A 24,353-nucleotide genomic window follows, 5' to 3' on the forward strand; every position below is an offset into this window, starting at 1 on the left:
TTCTAAACTGAGAGAAGCCTTGAGCTGTAAAACACTTATTTAACCTGATGCGTAAACTACCATTGAAAAGTTTGGAGTTAACTATTGTAGGCCACTGTGGCTTAGTGAGCCACTGTCAGCGGGTAGAGCTGCCATCTAGCAATTGAAGGGTTTTGGGCTTGATTCCAGATTCCTGTTTTACATGTCAGTGAGCCCCCAGTCCAGGCCCTTAACCCAAAGTTGCCTAGCAATGTGCATATTTGTGTATGAATGTTCGTGCGTAGGTGGGTTCGAATGGGTGATTATTACTATAGGTTGAATAGTTCTGAGTGTTCAGTATGACAATATTCATCTTTCTTGTTAAGTGGGTCTGTATATGATTGGTCGTTCTTGTGTAAAAGCAGAAGTAATAAATATTTAAATGTTATTTTTGCCTGCTTTTTTTACCATGATTAAAAAACATATTGAAGAAAACCTGGTTGTCAATCATTGGTTAAACTACGGGAATGTTATGACGTAAAAGATCCAGATGTTGTCTTTTCAGAACCTTGCCTCAATATCTTTAACCGACACAGCTTTTTCTCAAATCATGGTCCCATCACTTGTAGCTTCCCTGCAAATGTGAGAACATTAACTCTGTTCTATGATCACCTGAGCCAAAAATAACTGATGGGTCACCCGCCCCCCCCCCCCAACAGAAGAAACTCATTTTTTCTTCAGGAGAGGAAATGAAAATGTCAATTGTAGATTTGAAATTGGGATGATTGAACAGTATCAGGGATGTTTTGAGATAAGACAAGCAGCCTACACTGCCAATGTAACCTTTTGTATATGTTATTGAATTCTATAACTGCAAAGATAAGTACCAAAGGCGTGGGATTTGTTTGCTAAACCCACAGATAAGCCGGGAAATAATCCCTCCAACAGTTTTTGATCAAAGGGGTAAAGCTCCTCAATGTTCTCCCTGTTCGCTGCTCGATTGTAATTCTTGAGGCCTCTTCTCTTTGTGTGTCCCCCTTTATGGAGCTGAGCCTCTGTCCTTCCCCCAAGTTTGCTGTGTGTTGAAATGCTTTTCCCTTGGGCGCCTTGTGCCAGCCCCCTTCCCCTCCTCTCTCACCGATGTGGGGGTGAGCTTTCCCAGGACAAAGAGATGGATGTACAATAGAAAGAAAAAGGAGGGGTGGGAGAGACAAAAAGACAAGCATGTGAGCAGAGGGGAGGAAGGGGAAAGAAGGAGCACATGTGAAAGGATACAGAGGGTTTGACAATTGCTCGCCGAAGTATTCAATGCAGCTGCCAAGCTCTGAGTGTAGAAGATTGGAGAGAAATAGAAGTAAAGAGAAATCTGTACTTTTTCCACCACTACAGACTCAACTGCTTACTTATTACAGGCTCTGCAGGGTGTGGGATTTGCGGCATACGGTGCAGTTGGAGAGTTGCTGGAGAGCACATCAGTCCTTCTGCTCCCCCCCCCATCTCCCCCGCTCCTCCACCACATGGTACAGTCCATTTAAAAGGCTGCATGTCATCTCAGTGTGTGCAGGGTCCTCTCAGAGAGCAGCTGCTCACAGCACATTCTGCTCGGCGGGAACGTTCACTTTCACTCTGCCTGCTGGGCTCCATCTCTTCCACTCTTCTTTCTTATCCTCTCCCATGCTCTGCACTTCTTCCTCCTTTTCCCTCTCTAAACACATACTCTCTGTCATTCTGGAGGTTGTTCATTTATGCAGAAAAGGGTAGAGATCTTCTACGCTCAGCTCTGTCCAGTTCAGAGGAAGGATTATTTATGTACAAAGTAGACCTTAAGAAAAGAAGTGCAGGTGGAGGCAGAAGAGGAGGTGTTGGTGGAAGAGAAGAAGGTGTCAGCTTCCCCCCATGCAATGCTCCTGCTGATACCATGCTGCTCTGTGTGGATTTGCTCCTCAGGGGAAAATCCTTAAAATGATGGAGGACAACAAGCAGCTGGCACACAGGATCGATGGGGTCATCCACTCTGCGAGTCAGGAAGTGACCAACCTCCGATCTGAGCTCTCCGCAACCAGCCGCAAACTAGCAGAGCTGGGAGCCAGCAGCCCCCCTGCTCTGGAGAACCACCACCTCCTCCACAACCACCAGGATGACAGCCTCCACTACAGGGGTGAGTGTCACAGTACGGCTCTGAGGAACGCGCTTTGTGTAACAGTGGGAACATGAACATGTGGGGAGAAATTTCCACTACTTTTCATCAATTGATTCTTTTTCCCTTAAACCCGGAATGGAAAAGGCGGTGAAAAGTAAAAGGAGAGCAGGGGACTGGCTCGTTGTTATTAAACAGGAGGGGCTGGGGTTAGAGAGCGTGGGCTGGAGTCGGTCAGAGTTTGGTTTCCCAGGCAGCAGCTGGACTCTTCAGGGGCTTTGCTCCCTCCAGATCTGGCTCTATGTTTCATTCTTTGCTCTAGTTTTGCAACGAGTCTGTGAAGAAGAAGAAGGCTTAGGGCAAAGACGCTGAACACTGGCCTGCCAGGAGAAGGATGGCAACACCATAGATATGTCAATTAGGTGGGAACAACCAGAGAAATCATTTTAAACTAGGTTGAGATGAAACAAAACCAAAAGAGTGAATAAAACCCCCACAAAACTTTTCAGGAGAAGTTAGTTTTTTATCAGATTTTAGAAAATGTTTGGCACCTTATAATTTACTGTTTTCACTCTATCTGTGAAATTTCAAATGTTTCATTTAGTTTGATAAGGTGTTACTATCTCATCAGTATATTACCCTTCTGAAAAGAAAAAAGTGCAGAGATTGAACAGAATGGTCTGTTTGATTTATTTTTGGAAAGTTCTGATTTTTGGGAAATTGTATATAATGCATTTGCTATCATAGTTCAGTAACTGCTTGAAACATTTTTTCTTTTCTTTTTTCGTGACTATGCACTTCATTTAAAAAGTGCTTTCATTAGACATAACATTATGACCAGAGTTTATGATACATCATAAAAGAATACTTTGTATTCTGACACCTTTTTAGTGAAACCAGCATTATTTGCTTTAGCACTTATAGGTACTGTAGCTCATTTATTTGATCTGAAGATACAGACAAGCCTTTCCACCTCTGGATCAATTACCTTGTTGCCAATTCTCCATCTTTTCTTTCCTTGGACCACTTTTTAAAAAGACAGATCTCTGGAAATGGGGATAAGCTCACTTGACCTGCAGCCATCTGGGAATTAAAATCCCTTGTTATTCTGGTTTACTGGTTATTTATGCTTTTAACATATTATTTCGAGGAAAATAATGTTGATTTGGTGTCTTTTTTAATCCCACAGTTAGATCAGCAAAGATAAAATTGTTATTTTTAGCCATCCCTACAGTAGTCATGATGTTATACCACATCAGTGTAAAACAATATCAGGAACAGGGAGGAAATATAATCTGTACTTCCCTTGAGGACGAGCAGCATGCAGTGACCAGATTACAGCAATGTCTGAAAATTCTGAGAATCACTGCACCTAAACTTTCCAATATTTCTTCAATTTGATTAAACTTTATATGATATTTGTATAAGAAGTTTCCAGGCCAGACGTTAAATGCTTAATATGACTCCCCTCCTGTGTCATTGGGTCATTTAGAGATAGGTTGCTTAATATACTGAATATGCACTGAATTAGAAGAAGTCATTACATCTTGTAGGATGGGTTTTGCATTAATCACTTTTTGATGTCTTTTCTGACCATTTAGCTACAGAATTATCTTATTATATCCTCTATAGAAACCCTATAGGTTGATTTTATATAACAATGTTGTAGTTATAGCTCTTGTATCCGTAAGAGGATGTTCCTTAGATTCAGATGCACAAATTTCCGTAGCTAATTCCTTGGTAAGGAGCTTTCAAGTTAGTTTAAATTGCTTGAAAACTGGTCTAAGAAATGGAAAAAAAAACCATCAAGGCGCAACTATTTGAATTCTAACTACAAACAGTAACAACAGCACTTCATAGTGCATATATGATGTTGATAGTATGAATGCAAAGTAGCAAGTGCAAGGTTTCATAGAGCTTGACTGAATGCAGGAACTGAATGGGTAGACCACACTATACCACCTACACAACTGCACTCCTTATTAGATGTTCCCAGTCTGCAGTGGTCAAGACATTCCATACACCATCCAAGAAATTAAAACCTTAGTGAGCCACCCACATCTGATTGCCGGCCAAGGCTCATTCATATATGTTGGGTAGGAAAATTGCAAGTCTGGTCCTTTGGACCAGCTCTGGCTGCCGAAACTGTTGCGCTGTTTTAAAATGAAGATGTCAGAAGCTATAGCTGCATAATGTAATACTAACAGTCCAGCTAAGCTGCAGAACTGCCAGGGTCTAATAAACTACATTAAATAAACTTACCTGAGGAGTAAAATCTGTGGTAAAGATAAGCAATGTTGGGAAATTAACTTTCAAAATTTAATGTATTTCATATTCCAAGTTACCTTTGTTAGATAGTAATAATAACAATATAACCATATGTATTAAGGTATATGTTACCTGTTACTATTTAGTTAAGCCGGGCATACACTGTACAATATTTGTAATCATTGTACTGTAGGGTTTAAACGTTACCAGCTCACTATGTATGTTTTTACATTGCACGGCCTGACACTCTGAGGCGATGTACCTGCTCACACTGTATGTCCAGAAACCACAAGTATGACTTGGCGCAGAGAGATGGCGCTGGTCGGACTTGTCAATCTGGAAGATGAAGAAGAGCTCCATTTTTTGCTCATGTGCAGTATGCGAGGTTCTGGTAAATTGGCTCATAGATTCTCGTAGCTCTGCTTCAAAAGCAGGATTTTTCGCACAAACACCTAATGAGGGGTGATTTAATTGAACCTTACGACTGCTGTTAGGGAGGTGGGCACGAGAGGCTAATGTCCTCTGCTAATCGGTGTAATGTCTCCTGTATATTACACAAAGCCAGACACACGATGTGGCTGAAACTTGCCGAAATGCAAAGGATTCTCACACAACCAGAAGAATCAGCCCGAAAAGGGCAAAAACTCACACAGTGTATGCCCGGCTTAACTTTCGGCAAAATAAACATTTAAAAGAAGCCATTAAAAAAGAAAGGTGCTCAGTTGCAGTTGAATCCAATGACAGCTGCAGGAGTTTTCTCCAGGCGGGGGCTGTATCTTCAAAATCGACATTTACCAAAAACCAAGTTATCACACCAGTATGTGAACAAAAAATATAATACATTTTTTTAAAGTGCTTTAAATCAGTCATACCTGCCTCTATCCATGCTGAGTCAGATCCTGATGTTTGAAAAAGGACGAAAGGGTAAGCAGAATAAAGCGTTAGCCTCACTGCATGCGAGCCTTTTTGCTAAATATTTATATAAACCTGTAGATTAGCTGCATTTTACCACAGATTGCTGTGACACCAGTTCTGTGGTGGGAGGTAAATAAAGTTGCTTTCAGCTCTGTGCGTAGGAGAGCTGCACCTCATGATGGTCCTATCTCTTGCATTAAAGAGGTGCTACTGCGTATGTACAACTTTTAGCAAGTTACCCCCCCACAATAAGGATAAAAGCAATGTTTTAGACAATATTTGGCTGAAAACATAATTCATCATTATGAGGATTTTCTACTTCAAACTAATGTAAAACTAAATATTTAAGATTCAAATTTTAAATGAGATCAAAAATATATATTTGAATACAGAAATATGGGCTTAATCAAAAGTATGTTTAATACCATCTTATATTAAGATAAAAGTGCTTCTATTATGTAAGAGAGCCTGATCGGATTTTCCTGTAATCTGGGAAATGTTTAGGAATTAGATTGAATATGGCATCTGTATAATTGATGTAAAGTAAATTCCCCCCCGACTTTATAAACTAAATTTGACTGGATAATAATGTGTTCCTATGATAAGTTTGGTCTTGTCGTATATTTGTCTTAAAAAATTGGATCTGTTTGTCTTTCAAAGTGCAGTAAGATAACAGCTTGGGTCAAAAGTGTCCATAATGTTATGGCTCATAAGTGGTTTTGCACATTAATGGAGTGGATATATTAACACTAAATCTCACTATCTCTCCAACTATAATGTATTAACTGAACTTTCCCATTCCACATTAGAGAAATCACCATGTTTTCTCTATTACTGCTGGTTTTAAGCTGGTCTAAATGCTTCCTGGCTCTTTATGTTTGAAATAACTCAGCTGGGTTGAGTTATCTGGTGTTCATCACTCTTTCTCTCACTCTGCATTTCATTGGAGCTTTGGTAACATGCAGCCTGACATTCCCACATTCCTGAATGTCAGGCTAGTGATGTCATATTTCCTGTTCCCACAGCCCTGGCAAGACCTCCGTCAGGTGACGGATGAACCCAAGCACACCCCCACCACCTCCTTTAGAAATCTCACCTGGTCTGCATTAAGTTCAGCTTATTCTTAGAAACTAAATCTTAATATTTCTGATTAGCAATCACCGCTTTTTGTTTAGCATCTCTGTACAGAGCAAACAGTCTGCTAGTTGTATTGATTGGAAAAAAGTTCCAACCTGTGCTTTTTTAATTGCATAGAGTGACTCTTACATTCATTATACTGTGCCAAGGTGTTTTGCTGCATTTTAATCTCCCTCCAGGGGCTTCAGTAATAACTTGACAGATGTCCTGCAAAGCCCTGGGCACAGCGGTTGAGCAGCTGTCCTTACCCTCAATGCACTTTGACTGAGATTTTAAACCTCATACGACCTCTAACTTTATCATTGTTTTACTTTTCATCAAATGTATTGTGTATTTTAGTGGGACGACCCTCGAAACTTAGTTTTCACTGGCTGTTTCTTTCTATGAGTGATGGAGCAGCCCTGCTTTCTTTTATTCAACTTACTGGCAGTAATTTATTCATTGCCACAGCAATTGATTCATTTCATTAGTGCTTTTCCCTCTAAATCTATCACACTGATGTCAAGTCCTTGTTTGAGATTCACAAATGACAATAATGTTTACGCTCCTGTTGTGTACTTCCTTAAACCGGAAACTGTTTGTAAAACGTTGTCCTCTAAAATCCGCTCTAACCTTACTAGTCTGTACATTATTCATTTTTGGTAGATTATTGCCTTGGAGTGAGTCAGTAAGACAGAGCGTCTGCCAGTAGTGAACTATAAGCCTTTCTGAGAGACAGCCATGATTACTGAGTGAGACAGCATCAAATAAAAGGATGGATGCTTTACAGGATCTGTAAAGGCAAAAGTGCAGGAAGAAAAAAAACTCCTTTACAACATGTAATTTACGTGTTCCTTTGAACCAGAGTTGCTTATACTAAGAGCAAAATCATGAGCGTGTGGTTACAGTTTTTCTTAGCAATCTCCATTTGTGATGCTCCAATTGTTTAGACAGTAGTTGAAATAAGCTAACTTCCAATTGATCAGCTCTGAATACAGATTGACTTTTTTCAGTTCAATAGAAGCATAAAAAAAAAACCTTTGTCCATTTTAACCTCAGACACACATGCAATGTCATTTAATGCATATTTTAGTTAAACTCTAATAAAGACTAGAGACATATGAAATAGGGATAATCTGGTGATCCATCTATTTATCTATCAAAGAATCTGTAGTGCATTGTGTATTAAGATGTCGTCCCAACATTTCTAGTCTCATAATATTATATATTCTTATTACTATAGAAATGTGATTTGTGTCCTGTCGCATCTCTCAAGAATATGTTCTGCTTTTGATGTTCCCTTCTTTGGTATAGAGTAGTACATGTTCAAAAGTGTGAAGCAGGTCAAATTTGTTCTACAACAGAAAGTAGGGGTATATTGCTTTGTGCATACTATTGGTATCCTATTTAATTGATTTCCAATGTCTACTTTTATTTCTGTCACTGTTGTTTAATAAGGATTTATGATTAGAAGACAAAATTTCTAAGCAATGCATTCTGGTTCCTCGTCACTTTATTGAAAAAAAAGTCTTTTCTATTGTTAAATTAAAAGTGGGTGACATTCAAACTCTGACTGAAGAGAATTACATTGTTCAAATATCATGGATGCATGCAGTAATAGGAACCTCAACTTAGTTCAATGCGAACATGTTACAATACTTACTATTTCTTAACACTTCACAGGAAGGCTGAAGACCTCTCCCCTATAGTAAACAGGAGAAACAAGATGTCTCAATTTTCTTGGCAAAACAGTACTCCACCTCACCCGCCCAACCCAAAGGTTGGTGCCCGTGTCCAATAAATAAGGAAACCATGTGTGAGTATTCAGCAGGCTAAGGTTAGAGAATCTTCATCAGTGCAGAAAAAGGGTGTGCATAGCATAGGGTCAAATAAAGTGACACATATATTATGGCTGAAACATTGTAGTTGTTTTTGCATGCAATTTGTAGCAGTGGTGCAAAAAGATTCAGTAAGTCTTTCTTGTCATCATAGGATAATTTACAGGCACAGCTAGCAGTAAAACATAAACTTTTAACAACAATCACTTAATCAATAATAAAACAAAAAAAAAAAACAATCCAAAAAATCATGTGAGTCACTCATTCAGGAGAGCAATGGCAGCCTATTAGTCCTGCATTCCGGCAGGATGTGCTAACGCCCCGCTACAAACATGTGTCCATGTGCAGACATGCTACTCAATTTTCCCAAAAATGCATAGCAGTGTTAGCGATCTTAATCATCTAAGGAAGCATACTCTTCTTAATCATAAGATCTCAAGATTAATTTGCAATAGTGTGATGAGGTATATGTTATTCAATTATTTGATTCAAATACTTGCATAAATCAATTTTTAAAGTGGTTATAATAATAAAATGCATTATTTCTAAATCACAACTGGCACTTGGGACATGAATCCCTATCAGTTACTAACAGCCTGACTGGTGCATCTCTTATCAGAATGACGGAGGTTAAAGTCTTTTTACTTTATTATGTAATTCATAGTATTCGTGTGTTTGGGGCTCATAACAAAACCACACAAACTGTTTTGTACATCTCTGATAGAGCTTTTACTGATATGTTTAAAATAGCCTTTTTGTTTGACCCTTTACAACAAAAACGATGCTAGATGAGCAGACTGACAGCTCAGTAGTTTAGCATCGATGCATCTAAAACCCTGTAGCCTATTTTCCCTGGATTAAATTTTTTTGGGTTGGAAGTTGCCGCACTGTTTGGCGGATGTGACACGAGGCGCTTGCATGTTAAATGGGACCAAGTTGGCAAACAACTGAAGCTTTATATTCAAGATGGATTTTGTGCATACTCAGAGGCAACTGCATCCAATGGCAACTCCATGTTAGGTTAAAAAAAGTTTAAAAAAAAACAAGGTTGCACTACAAGAACGAGCAGAAGGGTGCTGCAGTTCTGTGTATTGTCCACAGGTGGCAGTATAATTAGAAAAACTGTCATGGCGATGCATTGATTGAGATGTTAAAGTGTAAAACGTAGCAGCTTAAGCACTTACAGACTTTAAGTTGATGACATAATTGTCAAGGCTTTGGATGAGCCCATTTTCTAAACTGGTTTTATCCTAACCAGGGTCATGGGTTGCTGTCCTTTAAAAATATATTAAATTCAAGAATCACAAGGAAGACTATTATCCATCTGTTTCTTAGCAGTATACAATCAAAGCCAGCTTTTTAATGCAGTTAGAGTACCAGCTCCTACTTTAACCTCTTTCCTGTCATTGAAGCAACGCAAAACACAGTCATACTGTTCTCAACAGTGGAGGGTACCATAGCTGAAAGCTTAAAAGTGACTGTATAAAGACTGGCTGCTAGGCACATATAGTCATTAAGTAACTCTAAAAAAATGGTAATTATGTTTTCTCTGTTCAGGAGGAGCTGCAGTGGCTCTAATGCTCTCCTCTGCAGAGTAATTGTAGAAGAGAATCCTCTCCCCATCTGGCCTGTGTTTGTCAGAGGCCCACTTCTCTCATTACTTTATTGTGCACATATACAGAGCTGGGAACGTATTGCCGAACTGCAGGGGCAATATCCCATTCACTTTGCATCTCTCTCTTTCCCACTCCCTAGAGACCACCCGTCTTCCTGTTCTCTGTCCACATGCAGTGCAAGTATGCTCCCCATGCCTCGAATTCCCCGCCTTTGAGCTCCTTCAGCCACGCCCTGTCTGAGGTCAACACAGTGTGGGGGACAGTGTGTTCAAACAATAGTCTAAGAGAGCCGGGCAATAGAGCCGGCCACTCTATTGCCCAATCCTTCTCCCACTCTATTCCTCTCCTATAACATTCCAATTAAACTTCCCCCAGTAAAAAAGGACTAATAGCAACATAGCAGTGTACTAGCAGGCAGGAATGTCCAGATTCTACCTTTGTTGTGCAAATGACTTTAACAAGAATAATGTTTCCAACTCAGGCAATTTAATAGCTGCAGTTGTAGAGGTTTATTTTGAAATATATGACCAAACTGCTTAAACTTAACTTCATAATTTGACTCAACTGTACAGTAGTGGAGCCATCATAGCTGCCTGGTTCTTTGAAAAATAACCACTAACTATAGTTTGTGAACTGTATAAGAAGCTTAAGTATCTAGAAAATGCAATAAAAATGTATAAGCGCCACAAAATGACCAACTGTACTAACAAATTTATAATAATGCAATATGTTCAGTGTCCCAGAAGTAAAAATGTGTCAACTGAAGTGATATGGTTTACTAAAAACATTTATTTTAAAACAGCGTATTTCCCTTTAAAGATTTCAGTAGCAAAGGACATGTAGTGTACATTTCAAACTTTTATTTTATAAACACAACTTTCAGGTCAGATAATCATAAAGGAGAAGATTTTGCAGAAATTGTTCTTTAGAGACTTTTCTAAAAAACTTAGTATCCTGCCTATTGTAGAAAAGGCTCAAAACTAAAGTGTTAAAGGTTTTCTAATAAAAGTTATTCCATTGATTTTAACATTGCATGCATTTTTCATCAGAGGAGGTGATGAAAAATAGTGTCCTACAAAAAGATTCATGAATGGAAAATGGTAACCTGGTTTTCACACTGTATTTCTGAAAAGTTTGTTGTAAACTTATCTACTTACTCTAAAACCTGTCAATAAAATCCAGTGCAAACAAATACATTCAGAAGTATTTTGGCAAGGCAAATGTGTCATTTGATTTCAGTTTAAATCCAGCTTTGAGGCAAAGTCCCCAGATGTTTGTTTGAATATTTTGTAGCCTGACAGCTTTGTGAAAAGCGAAGAACACTGTTACTGCCACCCACTGCTTAGTGGCGCAGCAGTGGGTAGCACTGCTGCCTTGCAGCAAGAAGGTTCTGGGTGGAATTCCAGGGGTCTTTCTCCATGGAGTTCTCCCTGAGCATGCACGGGTTCTCTCCGGGTACTCCGGCTTTCTCCCACAGTCCAAAAACATGAGTGTTAGGTTAATTGGCTTCTCTAAATACTCCTTAGGTGTGAGTGTGAATGGTTGTTTGTCCTGTTTGTCTCTGTGTTGCCCTGCGATGGACTGGCGACCTGTACCCCACCTCTCGCCTGTAGACAGCTTGAGATAGGCACCAGCACCCCTCGCGACCCCACTTAGGTACACTTATTGTGTAAGAAAATGGATGGATGGACTGTAGACAGGCCAGGCGGGACTTGAAAAGCATCAATCAGAGGCAGAGGGAGGAAGTTACCTGTATCACTTACCCAGCTACAGTTACTTGAGCACAGTACTGTGTATTTTTACTATAAAAATTACTTCTCTAACTTAAGCAAAATGTTTGGCTATATTATCAATTGATATTAACTTCACTAAATAAAGAACACTCTATTTTAAAGAGAAAATGCTCCAGACAAAGACATACAGTTAAGGGTTATTTTTTGCACACAAGTTTACTTAAGTTGATACTTTAGTTGTATGAGTGGGGGGGTAAGTCAAAGTCTAGATGTGAATTTCTTTGAGCATCTCCCTATCTGCCTTAGTTTAGCCAGTGACACACTTTGTTATAATAGTGAATCATGTAGATACACTAAAATAAAAATTAAGACTCAATCTTTATTAAAATGTCTGGATTTTTTTCTCATTATTAAACCTCTTCTTCATAAGCCAGTAAATATTGTAATTCATATTGTTTGCATATCTACCAAGTAAATCTTAAGTCCTTGATGGTTTGTTCTGCGTTGGCATATAATGGACAGCAGGTAGGTAATGAACGTAAGAGAAATGGAACTGGTTTCTTGTTTTGATTTGTAATGGAATGCAGAACTCACTAATGGACTAAGAGAACTCTGAATTTCCATGTCTGTATTTAGCTGGCCTGACAGCAGGGAGGACAGCTGAGCAGCTCATATCCCTTTCTTGTCCTTACAGGGCCAAAAGCAAGTCAGCTTGTCTTGTCTTAGTTGCTTTGAAGTCTTTCCAAGTACTTTGTTTTCACAAGAAAAGGTCTAATTTCATGTTGCAACTCTTCAGAGGTTAAAGATAAAATATCACCTGCTATGGCAGGTCTATTAGCATGGGAAAAGGAAGAGCTGTTCTAGAGATCAGATTGTAAAAGGAATATTTCATTTTCGGTGGCACCAAGCTGTTGACTTATAACAAAATTAAAGGGGAAGAAACAAGGTTGTATAAACCCAACCATTCCTAAAAAAAAAGTTAAAATCAAACTACTGAACTTTGTTTTTCCAAGTCTGAAGATGTTTCGCTTTCCGTCCAGGAAGCTTTCAATTCAAAATATCTAGAGTAGCGTTGAGTTTTAGGTTTATAGAGTGTCCCAAACAAAATCCTTGTTATGGCTTAGAAAGCGTGCAAATTGAACCGAAAAAATAGATCCACCCCTTAGTAACGGGGAGTCCTTGGGGTGGCCTGCAATGCCTGATTTTGGCCCCTACCTCTGAAAAGGGAGTCGTTAGGGTCGTTGTTGGCCTGGCTGACTAGGCGAGATGTTCTGATCCCCTGCATGACTGATGAGGACTGAGATGATAGTGAGAGGGAATCAACTCTATCGCTACGTTGCAGGTTTTTTAAAGCTGGAACCTGAGTCCACCCCGTCTGTTTAAGTTTGGTTTCTCTTACCATAGATAACTTCCTTCATACCCCTTATAAACCTACTGTCTTCTTTGTCCAAAATGTGACCATTCTGGTCCTCAAACAAATGTCCTTTGTCCTTAAGGTTTAGGTGGACAACAGAGTCTTGTGCAGCGGAGGTTGCTCTTCTGTGTTGAACCATGCATCTGTGGAGAGGTTGTTTGGTTTCTCCAATATAAAGATCAGAGCATTCCTAGCTGCATTGAACTGCATACACCACTCCGCTCATCTTAGGTCAACACTACTCCATGCATTTTAAATTGAGAAAGCTTTCTGGACAGGAAGCGAAATGTCTTCAAACCTGGAAAACATAGTCCAGTGTTTTTTTTTTTTACTATTTGGAATGACTATGACCTGGATGACTCAGAATCCTCACCAGTATAACCCCAACCCTGTCCAGAGACAGAAGCTGGTAGTTTTTGCAAAGATCGTGTCTATTCAAAGTGTATAACTTTGGCAGACATTCTTATGCAGTGAAATTTCCCAGGCAAGTTTTATCTGACATAGGCTTCACAAAGTTCATCGGTCAGTCATTTCGTGGAGAAAAGAAGGAACTCTAACCATGACACAAAGCATCAAATTGCTTTGGGATGAGAGCATTCCTATCAGTGAGACTGATATGTCTCTATATGCTAATTACAGCCATGAAAGCATGTCTGTTCAACTAGCCCAGAGCAGTTTTTGGTTCCCAAATGGGTTTTTGATGAGAAATAATTTCCCTAAATATAGGCTTCCTCTTTTAGGTTACAACTTCAGCTAAGTGCACATTGTGACAGCTGCTTTAATTGTCAGAGGATTTAAAATGACAGACGATTTTAATAATGATGATGTGTCTCCATGAAGAGAGGCCTAAACCTTACTGATGTTACTTACGGGGCCTGTAGGTTCAGTGAGCTGCTACTTTAAATGTTAATGTTCATAAACCAATCAGTCACACAACCTACAGAAAGCTAATCTGTCTTCTTTATTAAAACCAGTCAAAGGGACAAACGCTTCACCAAAAGACTGAAACATCTTTATTATACATTTAAAAAATACAAAACTGCATATTTGTCAGGTTTAAAAATTGTTAAGAGTTCAGTTAAATATTATAATTTTCTGGTATCATAAGAAAAATCCATTGCGGTATTGAATAAAAATATAATTTTCCCATCAAAAGTAAAAACATTAATTGATATTTGAAAGCTTTAATGCAGTATTCAAGTTATCTTGGTATTTTCAGACTTTATAATGATAATCCATATATAGGTAATATTTTTTTTCATTTGAAGCCATAATTTTGTTATCATGATTGTTTAATGAATTATGAAATAAGTCGTAATCAGATGCTTGAAACCTACATCAAATGCAATACAAATGTATGTAATAGTATCTAAAGGTTTTATAATGCAGTATAATTTTTGGGCTTTGACACCTGTTTGGTCAAACTGACATACAGCATGATACTTTAGTTGGTTTATAGAGTCACATTTCCTTAGAGACAGCAATGGCTGTGTCCCACTATATAAAGAGGAGACTAGGGGACTTTATAGTGCTCTCAGTTAACTGACCGCTCAGACAGCTGAGCTCCCCACACGGTGCTTGGACCTTCTGTGAATGAATGCAATGATGCTTTCTGGGATATATCTTCTCATCTAGTGACCATGGATGTGGACTACTTTTCAAGGTGTATTGTGGGAAATTTTGAGTGCACTTTTTTTTTCATTCACTAGACATTCAGACACCCCTACAAAATGGTGTAACCCCTGTATAATGCTCTCTGTGGGGGTTAGGGTGCACACTCCAATGCATCCAAAGAGTGGATGTTAGGAAATTAAAAAGCTGGTAGAGAAAACATAAACTGTAAGACTTAAAAGTTCAGCAAATTATATCGATGAAGGACATAGAAAAAATTACTGAAAAGCCCAGGACAACATCTACTTTGGGAAAGATTTTATTCTGCTTCTATCTATAGTTCAGCAAGGTTATTTTAAAAGAACCTGGGGAAGCTCAGTTCTTGTAGGAGAAAAGGTCACATTGGATGCATGTGTGTGCTCTATACACTGAAAAAAAAATAGAGGTTGACAGAACTTACATTTTCTAGGCAACGTGATGCATTTGGTTTTTTGAGTTTTCCTTACTTAAATTCACTGTGGTTGAGTTTACAAAGATTTTTGAGTTCTGCCAACTTAGGTTTTTGGAGTGTTACATAGAAATTTTGAGTTCTACCAACTTAGGTTTTTGAGTTTCACCTTTAAGTTCTGAGTTCTATCAACTTTGTTTTATGAGTTTGACATATAGATTTTGAGTTCTACAAACTCAGATTTTGTAGTGTTATCTGCAAGTTGAGTTCTATCAACTCAGTTTTTTTAGTCCTACCAATCGTCTTCACTACCAATCATTCAACACACAAAAAATTATGTTAATACAACATTTTTATTGCTTCAAGCCAAACATTGCATAGATACAGTATAAAACCATGTTCAACAACATAATCTTAACTGCACAGATCAAAGTAACATGACACTGGACCAGAATGTTCTAGATTCGTAAGAGTGATGATGAGGGAAAAAACAGTAAGACACCATTTTAGTAAGAGGAAAACACACAGGTAATTTTTTGTGAAGTAAGTGTATTAACATATATGAAAAAATAACAGTTTTACAAATTTGGACGGCCTTCAGTTTGTTTTTTTCAATTGTAGTCTCTTTAAATTGGGTGCACCCTTTTAAAAAAAATAAAATGAAATAAAATGTCTTGTTTCCCAACGGAAAAAGAAAAAGTTTTTCCCTTTTTATCTCTGAGTTTTTCTTTTTAGTCCTACCACTCCGACAGGACGATGAATGCAAAAAAAGAAAGTCCTCTTCAGTCCAAATCCTTCTCTTCAATCCAAATCCAGATGTTCACACGGTTGGCTCGCCATCTCCATTTACGGAGAGAATCCAGAATCCAGGGTATCCAAAAAACCCAGCCTGCATAGCACAACAGGGCTTAGTTAAATCCATTCACTTCTTGTTCTTAACTGTACAGTTTATATCTCTCCAAGTATGATAAATTTCAGTGTGTAATGTAACTTTTCTAACTCATTACGAATTAACTGCTGCATTACAGGGTTAACATATAAAATGTTAATGTCACTGTTTTTCTTGTAAAGCAAATAAAATCATGAAAGCAAAAAATCCACATGTAAATAATGTAAATAACAGTAAATACCCACATCGGATTAAGAAAGTAAAATAATGTAGTCTTGTAATATTCTGTGCCTGAGTGCAACAACACTGCACTACATAAAACAATTTAGAAATTTAATAAGTTATTACACTCAACTTAATGTCTCTTTTCATTTGTACAATGAAAATAACAGGCAGACTCTTTTCTCTATGCATAAACACTCACCCGCACATGCGCGGCATAAACACGCACGCGCACACGCGCATTATACACGTGCACGTGCGCTGCTTTTCCTTTCATCAGAACGTGAAAAACATGTGAACTCATGCTTCAACTCGGTGGCAATACACCACAAGGGAATGCTAACTCACGGAGCTAACCGCTAACTGTCTGTACTTTGCAGCACTCACCGGGAAAACTGGTAAGGTCCCAGGGTCGTTCCTCCGTGGTTCTCCAGATGCATAAAATCACAATGTCCGCCAATCTTCTCAAACACGAGGGAAAAAGGCTGTGCCCTTGAAGAAAGGGATAGGAAACCCCGTACCGTAGTGGGCGTGTCCATGAACATAAGCAGTGCGCATGCCCATGAGTTTACAGTTGAGGGAACTCAAAAAATCTTGTATAGGCGATTTAAAACTCCTTGTTAAACCAACTTCTGAGAATTTGAGTTGGGCAAACGTGTATTTATTTGTTAGATGTCAAATTTATATTTCTGAGTCGGATTACAATACAATTGTGTGTTAGAACAACAATTGCCATTTACTTTTTTAACAGTGTAGGCTTACTTAATTATCTCTGAGTCATCCTTTTCTGGAGAGGATCTGCTTCAAAAAGAAGAAATAAGCTTAATCTAGGAGAGCACTTGATATAATCTAGCTATAGTTGGTCTCCAGTTAGGTTTGCTGAATTTACAGATATCTCAGACACCTTGCACAGCAGACTGGAATGTGGTGCAGGATGTACTTTTCGTCTTCATTAATTTTACTCATTTAGAACACGGGTAAATGAGATATACTGTACATTGATAGGGGGATTCTCCCAAGAGGAGCTTTTCATGGTCACTGCTTGGATACAGCTATCCCTTCAACACAACAGGAGGCACACATAATGATCAAACTTCTCCTCCCATGCCGGCACTCATCACATCTAACATTCTGTTTTTACCTGAAGTCATCCAAATCCCCGTTGAGCCCAAACTTTTGCTCCCAGAAAGAGACAAGCAGACAGACAGCGAATGAGAGACATCCTGGTTGCTTTCACAACAGTCTTGGCTGATCCTATTAAAATGCCTCATTGCTTTAGCAGCGGAGACTTTTTATCGCAGCTGTATATTGTTGCCGCAGTAGCAGTGTAAATCCGTTCCCCCAAGGAGAAAAGGATGAGGAGTAGAGGAAAATAAGTTTTGAGGAAGCACAGGGCTCCCTCTCTGTATCCAGAGGATGCAAAGCGTGACATTCCCGTGGAGCTGATGATAAGCAGAAGACTTCTCTGCTTTTCTAAATCATCTGCTTCATGCAGGCCTCCGACAAGACTGATTGGCAGAAAACATGGAAAGCATTGTGAGAATGCTGTACCCCATTATACATCTACAGTCCATACATGGCAAAGATGTCTAAGTTCAATGGCAACAGTCAAATTACCTTATGCAGCAGGGATGCAGTTCTGTTTTACTTATGTTTTTAGCTTTTATCCACATATATTTATGTTTTCAGTCTGTTAATTCAGTAGCAGGAAATTGATGAGAAACTGACTTTGTCTGAATGTTAAAATTGAGGAAAAGAGCAAAAGTGATCTAATTTTATTCCACTGTACTCTTCTCACTTCTAAATGTGTTCAGTAGAGCAACCTTTGGTTCAGTTCCCTGGTTATTGAGTTCTGTTTCTGTCTGAACGTGACCCAGCTCCTTGCTGCAGGCTTGACTCAAATGCCTTCCTGTAGCCAGGTTTCTGTTGTACTGTGAGATTTTGCGTAGCAATTGTGGATTTTATAGGAAATTTTTCAAGATTCTGTGTACTTCAAAGGTAATTTAATCTGAAATAATTCTAAAAAAAACAACCTAATGAAATTACTAAAATTCTGTGTATGTTTTTAGAACTCAGATTCTGCTTTCTGAATTGACATTTGGTTCTCCCACCCCAGGCACTTTAGAGCAATACAGAGACGGAACGCTCTCACGTGGTTTGTAATGACCACTGGAAAATTCCCTAGTGAACAAACTCATCGACCGATTCACACCCCAGTTAACATACTATGGGTGCGACAGCATCCTTTTATTTTCAACAATTGTGAAGCAAATCAGCATTTTGACTACCGTATATTTTTTCTTTTCAGAATATGGTTTAACCTGTCAGATCTCCACACCAACTCCAGAAAAAAAATTTTTCCTTTGGCCTTTTCTCTCATGTCAGCATGCAAACAGACTTTTGGGTGTGAGAGAGCTGAATTTGATTTGTGACAATAGATTCACAGACAGGGATGACCACTCACCGTGTGCCAACTCTCACTTTCTTTGTTATAAACCAAGAAACTAGTGGAGCTGTTGAGTGTTTTAACACTTCTGTCTTAAGTCAGCTGTTGTCATGATCTTTTTGATTTTCCCTCATACCGTTTGTTGGTGTGTCTTTTATTCAAGTAAGTGATAATGTAAGGACATAAAGTGTTATGTGAAAGATCAGCTATGGTCACCAGGGGCAGTCCTCCTAGCCTGTTTTGCTATTTTTTTGTTCAGACACACTCTGCCATGAATTATCATTCGTACTCACTAGTTCCTAAATGTCTAAAAGGCTAACTCATTTTTAAATGAGTAAATTTTAAGTTCATGCGAGTTATTTGTCTGGTATCAGTTTCTAATAAACATTAAGTTTGCTCAGAGGCTGAGGGAAAATAATAAACAGATATACTTGCCTTACATAGCGACTCACAGTCTCTTTCTGAATTTTGACGTAGTTAAAACTGATGTTATCAACTCCAAGAGTACTAAATGCATTTTAGCTTTTGTTACTGAAAGCAGGGACAATTTAGATGCAAGATGCAGAGGGATTTAGTTTTCAACCTTGGGAGCTTTGCATCATATCATTCAACTTTCCTCTCTGCCTGTGTACTGTCTGGTTGCTGTGGGGCAAGGAAAGAAAATGTAGGGTATTCTAGCTGAGGCTTTAAAACCCTGCTTTTTTATTGTTTTGCAATATATTTAAACTCAAAGTTTATTTCCTTGATTAATAATGTACTAGATTATAACTAACTTCTCATGCTTATTTTGTTTTAACTGGTGTACAAAGAAGACTATGGCTGTCTTTTCTTTTTAAAAATGGGTTAAGAGAGAGAGAGAGAGTGAAAAACAGCTTTTCAAAATGCACTCGTACTACAGGGTAATTGTTTTACCTACTGTTGATCCTTCATACTGTTGTAGATACGAACAGATGGCTCACACCGTGACATACCTCTCTGTTTACTTTGTGGTGGGCATTCCTCTGAGCACCTCTGCTTCCAATTAGTTTGAATAAATAGATGCAGTTTTCATCTTCGGCTTTTGGAAGAACATGAAATTAGATTACGCTCTCTTGATGAAGCACTGCATGAAAATTTTAAAGCACTTTATCCTGCTTTGTTTCAGGAGAGGAGGTGCATGATGGGAGACTCTTATCATCAAATCTTCACAGTTAAAGTGGTTTGATCCTAACACAGTCTATCCTATCAGCTTATCTAGACTTTAAGCATCTTATCAATGGATGGAGTATGCAAAGTTTTAATGTAATTTAAATATTGCTGTTGACATATCCCGATTTTTTCAGACCCCTGAAAGCATCCTATTAAATATGGGTTGTGTGCAGCTTGAAGGCACTAAAAGTGACTTCTTCCTGATGAGGAGCCCCTACATAAATATTTATCTTGTTTCCAATTACTGTACCCCAGCATTTTCAGCTGTATACACAGCAGTGTATCATCTAAAATATCTTTGTATTTGCAGTGTCCATAAAAAGGCTTGCCCTAAACGCAATCTTAAACTGTACTGAGAAGCACATTTTTCTAAAAGCTTCAGGTGTTTTTAGGTGCTGTTTTGCAACTTCCTTTTTCATGACGCTAGTTCAAAGAATCTCCTTTATCATAACCCTTTCCTCTTTGCTAGAAAGCAGTCAGATCAATGGTTAGAGTAATTGCTTTCTTTTTATAAAAAGGATCTACTTTCGGCAGCAATTTTCCGCATAAAATGATCTGATTAGAAACACATGTTAATGTCCTCCCTGCAAGTTAATTACATTTATTTTTATATTCAGTGATTAGAACAGATCTGCTTTTTTAGTTTGGGGGGAAAAGAGCCAAAAAATTTGATTCAGTGGATGGAATATTTTTCTGATCATATAACTCAGAGCAGCTAACTCCAATTTTTCTGAAACACAGTAAATACTCCTAGACAAGCATTTGGTGTTTTTCAGTGTATCCTGTCCCCAAGTTGTTGCAGATAGCTCCTCTCACTGAGCCATGATCTGCAGATTTATTCCTGTTCAAATAAAGTTTTCAGTTCCGCTCTTTAGCATACATACTCAGTATGGGGGGACTGCCGTAAAGTTAGCAATACGAAGCATTCTACTATCCATTGTTGACAAATTTTCTTCCAAACGGAAAGTTTCTGCAAATTAAGAGAATCATTACAATCAGACCATTCCTCAGATGGATGAGCTTTTACCATTCGGTATTATACGCTCTAACTGCCTCCATTGTTTAAATAGCTAGGATTGGATTGTGCTCTTTGTTATTCAATTGATGAACAGATAAAACCAGAATATTAAGGTCCACCTGATGTTAAAGCAACACTGTGTAACCTATAGCCTATAGGGCTATTGAACATTCACTAATGCAAAATTAAACAGCCTCCCTCCATGTTTTCGGATCTGATAACGGAACACTTTAGAGCAGCTGATTGTAAAGTCATGGAGTTACCCAACAATCAGTTTAATAATTGATATTTAGAACCCACTTCAGACCTTTAGTAGATCATCACTCAGTTATACTTTTATATGAAAAGAAATTAAAATATTATAAAATTCACATGTAAAGTGATAATCATGTTAATATACATTGAGATATACAAAATAAGACCTTCTTTTTGCATGCCAAGACTAAAATAGAGTCCTGCATACTTTAGATTGTAAATAAACAAAAAAAAGACAGAGCCTGAAATGGTTCCCTGTGGAATTCTTATTTACCGGTAATTAAGTTTTATTAGGAAGAGCCTAATATTATCATTTACATGCAACCCCCCTCACTTAAATATGGTTTAAAATATGGAATGACTTTGCAGAGAGATTATACTGTGAAATTTGGAGATTAAAACATTCCCACCGAGCAAAAATTAGTCAAAAATACATTGAAGAGACGACATGATTTACATCCGAACGACTTCTACATTTGGTTTAAAAGTGAAAGGTGAAAAGCTGTAATTTTCAGTTGATTGAAAAAATTTTGAAAATTGGGTTAGCAACGACTTTTCAACATCTATATGTGGACTAAAGTAGAAAAAAATCAGAAAGACCAAACAGCCCAATTTTCAACAACTATTTCTGGACTATAGATTATAGAATTAGCCTAAACCAATGTCTAAATGACATCTGGTGTTTGGAGGGTTGCAATCATTTTAATGCTTTCTTCAGATCTAAAAGCACATAACCTACTCTTTTTCTTTATGAAGTCAAAGCTTACAGTTTTCACAAAAAGGATAGCTGATTTGTGAGTGTATATATTGAAATCCAAACTAGAGGGAATGTCAATATGATTTGTTTTCAGATTATGTGACCAAAATGACACCTAAAAGCCCTATTCTCTATCCCCCCACCACCCCCCGGAGTCATAACATTCTTGGTTACTAGTCGCTACTGTGAGAAATAATGACAGCTCTGACAGCTGGACATGAATGAGGAAATCCATGCCTGTCGCCACTGAGCAATCCATTTCACTCAAACTGCAGACCAATACTTCAAGTCGCCTTTCTTAATTTTTGGGAGAGGCTTTCACATTCAGAGGTTTCCCACAGACTCACATAATTAACCACAACCAGAGGCTCAGCAAGTCTCTCTGTCCAGGAATGTACTTCCAAGCCCCCAAATATGCCACTGTCCCATCCTTGCTGCATATTAGAAAAAAAAAGAGAGACTTTTTACTACAATATTTTATTGATTGCGTCCTCAAGACAATTTAAAGATGCCAACAATGCCTAACAATACCTACATCTGAAGACGATAGGACTTATAAAAGGCTCAATGTCTTTCCACTTATGAGGTCAATGTGAGTCACTGAGTGGCAGAGTATTCACCACTATATCAAGGTTTCTGCCTCTTCTTTCACCTGGAAGCTCCAAAAGTAAACCACAGAAAATACGAGATAAAGACATGGGGATATATTTTAGAGGCTCTGTGAAATAATGCTACCAGAATCAAGGATTGGAGGGAACGAGTTTTTAGGCCTGCCTCCATTGTCAGATCCTGTATGCAGTCAAACTGATTTTAGAGGTTAGTATATAAAGCACACAGCCTCATGCTGTTATACCAGTGGCATCATTATGGTGTTATTAAGGAGGAGGAGGGGGGATTGGCAGAGCACTGCAGTGCTTTACAGATATGTGACATACAGTGGCTGCAGAAAAGGGAGAGAAGAGGTGAGGTGCTGGTCAGCACACTTGTTTTATACTCCTGTAGGCCAACAGCAAGAAAGGCTGCCTCAACAGTGTTGGTTTCTTTTTATCTTTGTCTTAATTTAGAGGGGAAAAATAGTGTCCATGCTGTTATTAAAGCTCAGGATCATACATTTTAGTGGTAGTAGATGTAATTGAGTGTAATTATGAAGTAAACGGATTAAGTAACATAAAAATGCTAAGCTTTAATAATTTCACCAAACAATATTCAGCATATTTAAAAAAAACAAGAATAGTTTGGCACAACTATAGGCCTACTGTCCAATTAAGCTGACAGGTGAGAAAATGATCAGAGATCCATTGATTGTTTGGTAGAAATGTTCCAACAGCACCTTGTTAGTTATATATTCCAGACGGAATTGAGGTATCAACATTGCAGCAATCTCTCCTACCAAGCATGCAAAACAGAACAGAAAAGATTCTTTCACCCTGAAGAAATGTCTATTAGCACCTGGCTCATTTTAAGCAACATGTTCTACAAGAAGCAAGAAGTTTTTTCTTGCTCTCATAGCAACAAAAACAAAATAAAATCTTGGTTTCGCAGCTCTTTCTTTTATGCTGATGAAGGTTCTCAGTCATCCAGGTCATAGTCATTCCGTAAAAATTCAAAAAATATCCACTGGACTTGGTTTTCAAGATTTGAAGACGTTTCGCCACCTCTCCAGGAAGCTTTCTCAATTCAAATGTCTGGATCCGCAGTGAGTTTGAGTCTTATATAGACAACGCCTTGTATCTCTTGGAAACATGCAATGGTAACCGATGAATGGGTCGTTAGTTCCATCGTTAGCCTGTAATATCTGAACCTGTCTATGATTCTAGGGGTCGGTCGTTAAAGGGGGGATTGTCTCCTGTAATACCTGAAACCTGTCTATGATTGTTAAGGGTTGGTCGTTAAGGAGCAGGGCCGTGCAGAGACCACTAAAGGGGCAGGTGCTCAAGGGCACATCTAATCGCATTTTAGGACAGAATATTAACAAAGTCACATAGCTTTCAGAGTTTAATGAACAATGATAAATTACAAAATTGTGAGACATACAATCAAAGCTAAGGGAAATCTCTACATAGAACATAGAACTATGCATATGTAAAATATTTTATTAGTAATTTCTTTCTGCAGGTCTATTTTGTTATAGGAAAGTATTACAATATTCAAACCTGCAATTTAGCCAAAGATGTAAATCAGAGCTGGACCACCAGACATATTTTGTCTTTACAGAATTAAACTGTTAAAAATGCATACAAGGGCACAATGCAACCTTTTAGTGTACTGTAATCTATAAAAAAGAATGTCTGCCTGGTTTGCTGTACTGACAGTGGAGATGGAGACGGTCCATTCAGAAAAGCAGAGCTGCTGCATCAAACTTTAACGTGGAACTGCAGAAAAAAAGAACAAAAGCAAACATTTTATTAATGCATGTCACCATGAGAAAAGCCTACTCTGTTTGTGTCTTAGTGTATTTTGTAAGTACCTATATACATTTTCTTCAATCTTTCCTCTTCGTTTTTTCTTGTCAGTTTCTCTTTTC

The 24,353-nt window shown here is 38.3% G+C and overlaps 1 protein-coding gene across 5 annotated transcripts in view; it reads left to right on the forward strand.

Annotated features, from left to right (window-relative positions):
* The window catches only part of kaznb (kazrin, periplakin interacting protein b), a 178,967-nt gene that overhangs the window by 76,553 nt on the left and 78,061 nt on the right, over positions 1 to 24,353 (forward strand). For 4 of the 5 annotated variants that reach the window (XR_005279303.1, XM_038269353.1, XM_038269357.1 and 1 more), the window contains exon 4: positions 1,906 to 2,116. Coding sequence is in view for 4 of the 5 variants with exons in the window: in XM_038269353.1 (XP_038125281.1) it covers positions 1,906 to 2,116 (211 nt within the window). In the remaining variant the exon portion in view is untranslated. Of the gene's footprint in view, positions 1 to 1,261; positions 1,479 to 1,905; positions 2,117 to 24,353 lie in introns of those variants that run through there. The other variant, XM_038269355.1, reaches the window with a different exon arrangement.

The sequence above is a fragment of the Cyprinodon tularosa genome, unplaced genomic scaffold (genome assembly GCF_016077235.1).
Source record: "Cyprinodon tularosa strain WSP-4 unplaced genomic scaffold, ASM1607723v1 ctg729, whole genome shotgun sequence".
Lineage (NCBI taxonomy): Eukaryota > Metazoa > Chordata > Actinopteri > Cyprinodontiformes > Cyprinodontidae > Cyprinodon > Cyprinodon tularosa.